A 10,650-nucleotide genomic window follows, 5' to 3' on the forward strand; every position below is an offset into this window, starting at 1 on the left:
TATATATATATATATATATATATATATATATATATATATATATATAAGTTACTGTACGTATATATATAACAGTAACTAATATATATATAATAGTTACTAGGCGGGGCGGGAAAGTTACTGTTATATATATACGTACAGTAACTAATATATATATATATATATATATATATATATATATATATATATATATATATATATATATATATATTAGTTACTGTACGTATATATATAATAATACAAATAATAGTGTCGGTTATTCAGTGACCGCGGTTTTATACACCTTCATAACTGATAAATAATTGAATAGTTAAATAATCGAATTTTTTTTGCCTTATAACCGATAATTGATCGATAATGGAAACATCGGTCGGTTCGATTATAGGTTATCAATTTTTCGGTAATTATACTTACCCCTATTGGTGTCATTATTGTCATAATGTGATGAACGAATTTATGTTATTTTCTTATGAATAAGTGTTTTAAGTAGATAGCAATTAAGTTATAATTAACAGTCACATTAGAGTTTAGATTTTATGGACACATCACACATGATTTTTTTTTAAAAAAAAAAAAAAAAAAAAAAAACAGGCGGGCTTTGGCGGGGGCCCGCGGGCCTAAGGTGGGGCAGGCTGCCCCTACCTAGGCCCGTATTCTTGGCAGGCTTTTTAGCCCGCCCCGCCAAAAGGCGGGCTTTGGCGGGCCCCGCCCCGCCAGTCCGCATTGACAGCTCTAGTGTTGAATTCATTAATATTTGATTTTTAGAATTTTTTGAGCAAATATAACATAATATGCAATCTGTGACATGCTCTGAGTACTTTTGTCATATCTCTTTCATACAGATTCCAAGCTAACAGAACATGTAGACCCTACCATGTTGACAACCACAAGCATGGTGCATGGTACCTATGGTGGCTAGTTTATTTGCTATTTTGGGTCCCCGCGACTTGCCAGACACTTCAAAACTTATCTTTTCGTTTTTACTTCCTTAGCCTTTTAATGCTACCAAAACATGTCTATATGTATCTAGATGTCTTCAAAACTCGTCCAATATAATATAATTGAGCTCAGATCTACATAATTTAGCAACTTCCATATCTAAATCATCGAGACACAATAATTAACAACCGAATAAGCAAGCAAAGCGCAATGGTTAGAAAGTGTATGAGCAACAATCCATGTGACAAGCTAAAAAATTGGAAGAAAAATATAAGCAAATATATGAGATTTATCAACTTCCCTCAGTTAAGTGTTTGCTTGCACTCAAGCAAACTAAAGCTTAGGCCTGAAATAAAACCAACAATCAAAGACATAGAGAGTACTATACGTATAGCTTTCCCATGATCAAACAAATTAAGAAATATTCATACATGGATTAAATTAAAAGGGATGAAATGCCGCAAATTAAACCTACATATCTATTGGCTAGCTTATGATCGATGAGGTGTTCAATATTTAGGGTACGTATTGATTTCTGTTGGATATTGGTGAATAAATCGATACACAAAATATATATAACATATATATTTGTCCCGAAAAAAAAGAATTTAATTTATAGAAAATTAATTCCAACCAATTTTGGTACGAAACCGAAATTACATATATATACAGCGTGTATATATTAACCAACTAGGGATTTATTTTATCAAAATAATCCCACTACAACTAGTACGAAACTAGTACACGGGACTTAATCTCCACGAAATTAATCCCACCGCAACTAGTACGAAACTAGTACAAGGATTTAATCTTTCCGAGATTAATCCCACCACTTGGTATGAAACCAAGAACAAAAAAAAAAAAAAAAAAAAAAAAAACAAGAGACGGGTTTCTAACCTTAGGTTTTAACCCAACGCGAAGAAAGAAGAAGCAGAGGAAGCCCGAGTCGTGTGTACACGTACACACTCTCCTTAAAACCGATTCGCCACCTCCCGAGGGTGCTAGGATCGTTGTGGCGTCAGTCTCTCAGGATAAAACGGACTACGACTTTGGCGTTCGAGCACTCCAACCCAAAGCCCGGCAAACTAGAACACAAGTTGAGCACTCCGATGTTTTATGGAAGATGTTGGCAGAATTTCTTTTCAAAACATGAGATGAGAGTAGAGAGAAAATGCAAAGGTTTTGAGAGTTTCAATCTTGAATGTTGTGTGTAAACATTCTGCCACCACCATAGCTATTTGTAGGGGAAAAATGAATAAATAACATATTCATGGCACATAAACCAACATTAATCCAATTTAAAAATTGAATTAAAACGTTTAAAACGGTCATACTTATTATCGAAATAATATCAACGGTCACGAACTTAATACGCGATTAATTCGTACCGACCATAACGATCCGTTTCAAAATATCTGAGTGACCGAGAAGTCCGTACAAACCCGAAGGTTTAACGAATTGGGACCGGAAACCACACCCGAGTGGTCCGCAAGCACCGAAACGGTGCAGCACGAATCAATGCATATAACATTTGATTCGTGCACATCGAATCCACAGCACGAAACGAGCTACTTTGGAATCCAAAGCTTAAGCTCAATTCATGCACAACTTTCGTCCATGCCTAAAGCATAGCACGAAAGTTCATTTTCCCAATTCACTAATCAAGCTTTCAAAAGCTTAATTACTATGTTGCAACTTAACCTTTTCCAATGCTAAATTACAAGCATTCCTTCGTGAATGCTAAGTAATTAGCACCAAGATTAGTGCTAATTTTAATTAGCCACTAAACAATAGGTTTAAGTTGTCGACTTCTCTCAAATAGGTTCACTTTGAGAATCAATTTCTCATTCACCTATTACTCATTTTGAGCGTACATTATATCAAATTCTTTGTCTCACTACGAGGAACCCGAATCCACTTCGACCCGATCCAAATCGGAAGTGGATCCACATATATTTGTACTACAAAATAATCACTCAAAATGCCATTTTTTGCTAAAAATTCCAACAATCCCCCACATGAATGAAAAATGATTTTCAGGACGAGAAAAAACGACATGAACGTGCTCAACGGTCGATCCCTGCATAGCATAGGTAGATGTTACCCTTTGAACCTTGCCTTGTGAAAATATGTTTACTCTACTGGCTGTATGGTAGAACTTGATGTCTTTGAACCAACTGCCGTTTGTGTAGACGATGACAGATCCCACACAGGAACCTTCCAACCTTTGTTCTGTTCTCATGGGTGTGCCCGTTTTGGTCATGGGTCACCTTCCTGGTTCTGCGAGAGTTTCTAAAGAATTGAGCCCATCAATTCTCCTTTGAAGCGACCTCACTTCTCTCTAACATAGGTGATTCTTTATCGAGTATCCTGCTTACTCACACATGTCAACCGACATTCGAATCATTAAAGCATCAACATGCTGGCCTCGTGCGAGAGTCACTGTTCTAACGAGGAATGGTAGGGAGTCCGGGACCCCCACAGTGACACGCTTCGTTCCATAATTTAGTTGTCCTATTGAACCTAGGTGCCAGCAAGGTTGGGTGTCAACTATAGAACTTTATTCCATGGGCTTCAACCCATTCCTCGTTCCAATTTCTCCACAACCATTTGCTTACCCTCGGGTTAGTGAGTTAGCGGCCGCTACGTTATCTTTTGACATCACATAGTCATTAGAGATAACCCATGTTGTGAGAAATTGTTTAATGGTATTATGTCTACGAGTCTAGACTTACCATTCCACATCTAACTCTGTACTTAACCAATTTTGGCTTGACTATCGCAACGCACACAAATTGGAGGTACGAGTTTATCTCTAGGAACATTCCCGAAAATTGGCATAGCCATTCGGCCTACTCGCTCGCGACACGAGTGTAAGGCTCTCAGCTTTGATCCCGTCATGGATCTTAGCTATCACAAATCGTTTCGAGAATTTCCTTACAACCAACTGCACTGGCCTACGTAAACACGTAGCCTTCAATGAATTTAACGTCCTTTGATATCTTTTAACGTGCTATATTTTCTAAATACAGCTAGATATCCCACGAAGTGCAGTCCAAAGTCACGAGCATACCTTAAGTATCTCATAACTTCCACTATTGCCTTCTAGTGCGTATCACTAGGGTTACTCGTATGTCTATCGAGTTTGTCAACCGCAAGGCAATATCCAGCGTAATACCACCCATTTGATACAATTAAACTACCAATAATCTGAATTTATTCTCCATGAGAAATACAATCTCCGTGATTATTGGCTAGTTGTACGTTAGTATCTAACGGTGTCCAAGCCACTTGATTATCATCCTTTGCAAGGATTCAATCAACACAATGAGATTGGCTTAACACGAGACCGTACGGTCTTCTCACGATTTTAATCTCGAAGATTAAATCTGCCAAACTCACACCTCTCATGTCAAATCTCAAATTTAACATGCTCCTGGTAGAATTGATCCTTTGATCGTTACTACCCACGATGAGTTTATCGTGTATAAACAATTAATGATATCACCGTCTATCGTATTCATTACGTAGACACACTTTTCATTTTCGTTTATACTAAACTCATTGGTTATCATTGCATGATCAAACTTCACGTGCCAATCCTTAGGCAATTGTTTTAAACCATACAACGATTTCACCAATCACACACTTTCTTTCTATAGCGCGGAACCACAAAACCCTCAGGTCGTTCCATGTCTATAAAGAAAGTGTTTTTCCACATCCATTTGATGAACTTCCATCAGCTATGGCAAGTATCATTCTAATGGATTTCATTCTCATCACAAGAGAATATATATCGAAGTAACCGTGGCTCTCGCGTTGCATGTAATCTACAATTACACGCCCGGCCATTTACTTCAATATAACCAACCAGTTTTTATCTTCCGACACATGATCCACTAAGATCCAGAGGTTTTACAACCCGGAGGAAGAACAACCAGTTTCAAGTATGATTCTTTAAGATAGAATCTACTTCACCTCGGTAGCCTCTCTCGTGTTGGTCCATCTATAGAAGTCACCACTTCTACATATGTTCGAGGCTCATTTTCTAACAACCATGTCAGAAAATCTGGTTCATTTTCTAGTAAACAAGTTAGAATATGCACATCACATTCTAACATGTACGTCAGAAAATATGGACCAAAGGATTTTTCAATCCTAGCTCTCTTGCTACGTCTAGCTTCGAGCTCGGGTTCTCTTTCATACCCTCCAACCATAGCTACGCCGAACGTTCATTTCAACGTGCTAGGTTCATTCATTGAACCTTCGCAGAAATACATTCTCAAAGAGTGATGAATTTCTTGATTCAATTTATCGTGTTCTTATGTACGTCCAGAACATAGGACTTGTGTACTAAGAACCAACGCCTTTGGCAAGACACTCCCACATTTCAGGTATTGGTAGGAAAGCTTCCTACGTACCTATAACCCATAAGAAGCCTTATCGAGTTTCGTGCGGGTAACCTTATTTAAAAGGTACTTACTTGTCCAAAGTCTTTTATTTCACCCCACACACTTTGAAGTAGACCCGAACTTATCAACGTCTTGATATTTATGTTCGGCAACAACGTTCGATTGAGGTGAATACTGTGTCGTATGCTCGAGTACGATACCAACGCTTACGCAGAATCACCAATAGGTGTTTCATATTCACTACATCAATCGTTTCTAACCGCCTTAATTCTACGATTAAGTTGGTTTTCCACTTTATTCTTATAAAGAATACGACATCGTTTTTGCTCTCAAGCAAAATTCACTTTGCACTATCGAGTGCTATCGTTGATACTCTGAGAAGTACATCCAAGATGTCACCCGAAGGTTACGTACCTCCACTTCTCGATAACTCGCCTATGACCGAAATGTACGTTTACTTCTCGATCACATGGCCTAGAGGTGCTTCTAGCACTTCTCAGACCCGAGATGTGCGCTTCACTTCTCGATGGTTTTGCCACATCACAAATATCATATTTGTGCTTATCATAAAATTTGGAATATGGTCCATGCTAATTAATCTACGTATAGATTCAAAATTACCATGACCTTGTCTACCGTGCCACAAACACGAAGAGTCAACCAAGCAAGACCAATTAATAATATTTTATTAATTACGATTATTACACCGAGCTTACAGCCCAATTAGTAATTAACCCTTGCCTTCATTCCAAAAATTAGACAAAACCTTGTCTTAATCCACAATAGTGACAACTTTATAAATCATTACACCATTACTCGCAAGTTAGGTGGTTCAAGATTTATTTTTTTGTCCCAACACTTCTGTCATTTGTCACAAATTAATTTCATACTAGTACAATTTGGTATCTTTAATCAAGTTAATTTCCACATAATTAACAAGATTATATCAACCAAATTTTCCCAACTAGTTGAATCAAGCTTATATAATCGTATTAAGAATATTATTTAAAATATTCAATACACTTAAGCTTTGACGCTCACGATTATATAGCCATCCCAATTTTGACAAATTGACTATACTTGAAATCTAGAACCGAAGTCCTTTACGAGATTTCAACCATGCAACACGTTTGTTACATACCACTATGGCCGTTAAGCCATTCAAGCATTTTCCGTGGAATGCTTCTTGAAGTCCTTTCTGCCCAAAGCCAACAAATGGATACCAGATTCCACTTGAAAGGCTTCACTCACGATCATTCCTTCGTCAACTTGACTTAGGACGATCCCGGAATCTACCATCTTGTATTCAAATAATCGGCTAACGACAAACATTTTTGCCTTAGCGTCATCACTATTATACTTTAGGTCCAAAGATTCCCACAACGAGTCACACAAACCGTTCAAAACATAGTTTAGGCATAGGAAAACCAAATATTTCCAAATCCGTACTATGCTAACAGGTTTAGCGTTAGACTCGTGTTCCTTTCCACTAGGAACCATCTCGGTCAAGAACCATGACATGCCGAGAATCATTAGGTTGTACAACATTTTAAGTTGCAACCCTTCGAAATTCAACTCCTTGAATTTCCACGGTCTTTCGACCAAACCACAAGGTACCGTCCCATGTACCTTCATCATAGGGATATACCCTTTAATGTCACCACCGGTCTCCGAACCAAAGTTCACCGGGGTTTCGGATTGTGCAACTACGTTGCCGATCGACCAATCGAATGTGCACCACGAGCAACATTCACGGTTCCACCACTCGTGGAATCCATCGACTTTATTCACCAAAAATTAATCGGTTTTAACATTGTTGGATATTGGTGAATAAATCGATACACAAAATATATATAACATATATATTTGTCCCGAAAAAAAGGAATTTAATTTATAGAAAATTAATTCCAACCAATTTTGGTACGAAACCAAAATTACATATATATACAGCGTGTATATATTAACCAACTAGGGATTTATTTTATCAAAATAATCCCACTACAACTAGTACGAAACTAGTACACGGGACTTAATCTCTACGAAATTAATCCCACCACAACTAGTACGAAACTAGTACAAGGATTTAATCTTTCCGAGATTAATCCCACCACTTGGTCCGAAACCAAGAACAAAAAAAAAAAAAAACAAGAGACGGGTTTCTAACCTGAGGTTTTAACCCAACGCGAAGAAAGAAAAAGCAGAGGAAGCCCGAGTCGTGTGTACACACACTCTCCTTAAAACCGGTTCGCCACCTCCCGAGGGTGCTAGGATCGTTGTGGCGTCAGTCTCCCAGGATAAAACGGACTACGACTTTGGCGTTCGAGCACTCCAACCCAAAGCCCGGCGAACTAGAACACAAGTTGAGCACTCCGATGTTTTATGGAAGATGTTGGCAGAATTTCTTTTCAAAACATGAGATGAGAGTAGAGAGAAAATGCAAAGGTTTTGAGAGTTTCAATCTTGAATGTTGTGTGTAAACATTCTGCCACCACCATAGCTATTTGTAGGGGAAAAATGAATAAATAACATATTCATGGCACATAAACCACCATTAATCCAATTTAAAAATTGAATTAAAACGTTTGAAACGGTCATACTTATCATCGAAATGATATCAACGGTCACGAACTTAATACGCGATTAATTCGTACCGACCATAACGATCCGTTTCAAAATATCTGAGTAACTGAGAAGTCCGTACAAACCCGAAGGTTTAATGAATTGGGACCGGAAACCACACCCGAGTGGTCCGCAAGCACCGAAACGGTGCAGCACGAATCAATGCATATAACATTTGATTCGTGCACACCGAATCCACAGCACGAAACGAGCTACTTTGGAATCCAAAGCTTAAGCTCAATTCATGCACAACTTTCGTCCATGCCTAAAGCATAGCACGAAAGTTCATTTTCCCAATTCACTAATCAAGCTTTCAAAAGCTTAATTACTATGTTGCAACTTAACCTTTTCCAATGCTAAATTACAAGCATTCCTTCGTGAATGCTAAGTAATTAGCACCAAGATTAGTGCTAATTTTAATTAGCCACTAAACAATAGGTTTAAGTTGTCGGCTTATCTCAAATAGATTCACTTTGAGAATCAATTTCTCATTCACCTATTAACCATTTTGAGCGTACATTATATCAAATTCTTCGTCTCACTACGAGGAACCCGAATCCACTTTGACCCGACCCAAATCGAAAGTGGATCCACATATATTTGTACCTCAAAATAATCACTCAAAATGCCATTTTTTGCTAAAAATTCCAACAATTTCTTAATAAGTCCATTTCCGAAAATGGATGGAGTCATGGAGACCTTCATTCTTTAAATTAAAGGACTATCATTAAGAAATCCACAATAATAATTAAGTAACTGGATATATAAAAATTGGAGTTGATTATTAAAGTATTTATTCTTAAAAAGAACTCGATCATAACTACAAGATTTAATAATACAAGACATGCATGCATTCATGCATACGGAATAATTTACTCAAATAAAACAAAATTAAACCAAATCTAGTACGTATGTAATTATTGAATTTCTCAGAAAATAAAGCCTCCATTCCAGAGGTTAACGGCATGATCAGTTCCATAACCACAAGGATTTTGAATCACTGCAGGATCATGCAAACAGTAGTCATCGTCTAGGTTCCATAATTCCCCTCCCCACAAACCATCCATGGCAAAGCTGTCTACCCAGGATTCAATGTCGTCTATGTTTTGATGATACAACGTAGTAGTAGTGTTGGCTGACGTGCCGCCCAGGTGGTTATTATCTTCCACGCAGACGCAGTCCATCGGTGCTGCGGTGGCGGCGGTGATGCACGAAGAATCATTAGTCATCGTCTCTTGTGGTTTGGTGTCGTTTTCTTGCTCTTCATTTATCTTTCTGAGCTTCTTTCTCCTATCTTGCTTTTCGCTGCCAGTCTTCCCAGTTGCAGGTTTCTTCTTGAAATGAGTTCTCCAGTAGTTCTTTATCTCATTGTCTGTTCTTCCTGGCAAGTATCTTGCTATAGTTGACCATCTACATTCATTTTTTTTAAAAATAATAATTATCACCTAAAAACGTACAGATTATGATAGATAATAAATATTATATATATTCCAGATAGAGAAATGAAAGATGCATTACTTGTTACCCCATAAAGCATGCAATTCAATAATGATGCCTTCCTCCTGTGGTGTTATATGGCCTCTCTTTAGCCCTGGCCTCAAGTAGTTCACCCACCTTAGCCTACAACTCTTCCCATTCCTATTCAAACCTGCATCCCAAAATGTTACAACTTAACTAAACTCAATCATATATACATGCAAAATAAATGAAAATATAACAAGCTTAGTTGACGTGAATGACCGTGCATTCTCATTTCAGCCTAATTAAAAGAAGTCAGGAGTTAAAAAAAAAACTCCTTATCTCGTATATGGGAAAAGCAATATGATCAGCATTATTTGCCTCTTACCTCTCATCTTTTATGGAAAAACTAATATGACAAGCAGTTTGCCCCTTAATAGGATTGGTCCACTGCAAACGAGTATTGTATGGAAAAACTAATATGACTACCACTTTGTCCAGCCCCTTAGTTGGGCTGGTCCATGCAAAACGAGAATTGTATGAAAAAAACCAATATGACCAGTATTTTGTCCCTTAATTTGGGTCAGCCTGGTACAGATGGTACATGCTTAAAGATGTCTGATATAGTCAAAGATTAGGCTACAGAACACCTCGTGATCTACCAAAAACTGAAAATATATGTACCTGCACATCTAGCCACACAGCTCCATCTTCCTTCACCATGCAAGCTAACATAATCGCCAAGAAGCTTGTCTTCCTCGGGCGTCCATGGCCCTTTCCTCCACCCTGCTTTCGCACCAGCTCCCACCATTGTTGCCGTTCTTGTTAATCACTTTGCACTCTCAACTTAAATATCTTGATTATTACTGCTCTAGCTAATATGCTGTCTCCTTTCTTAGGGACAGAATTTTCACAAGCCTTAGCCTTCTATTTATATCCATCCTCACCGGCTAGATATATAGTCTATTCAATAATGTCCCTTTCCATACATGAACCAACTGAACTTGCTTTCACTAACGTTAAAAATTAAAATAAACGTTAAACACAGAACTTAGTCATCACTCGGTTCTTTCAACCTTTATTGCGAAATCATTCTTTCCTGTTCCCACCATCCAAGAGAATCTTCCAATTGTTACCACGTGGTGCGCTTGGCTCATCCTTAGCCATTTAGGATTCACCAAGTGTTACGTCGTAATCTTAGGGAACCGTACCAAGATCTCAAATT

General features: G+C 37.9%; 1 protein-coding gene across 1 annotated transcript; it reads right to left on the bottom strand.

Annotated features, from left to right (window-relative positions):
* Window positions 1-8,728: 8,728 nt before the first annotated feature.
* LOC109171746 (myb-related protein 340-like) lies at window positions 8,729-10,331 on the bottom strand. The gene is made up of 3 exons (XM_019320800.1): window positions 10,110-10,331; window positions 9,486-9,615; window positions 8,729-9,377 (listed from the first exon to the last, which is right to left on the bottom strand). The coding sequence occupies exons 1-3, from the start codon at window positions 10,234-10,236 to the stop codon at window positions 8,897-8,899; spliced, it is 738 nt and encodes a 245-aa protein (XP_019176345.1). The 5' UTR covers window positions 10,237-10,331; the 3' UTR covers window positions 8,729-8,896.
* Between the last annotated feature and the right edge of the window lie 319 nt (window positions 10,332-10,650).

Source organism: Ipomoea nil, unplaced genomic scaffold, assembly GCF_001879475.1.
Source record: "Ipomoea nil cultivar Tokyo-kokei standard unplaced genomic scaffold, Asagao_1.1 scaffold0380, whole genome shotgun sequence".
NCBI lineage: Eukaryota > Viridiplantae > Streptophyta > Magnoliopsida > Solanales > Convolvulaceae > Ipomoea > Ipomoea nil.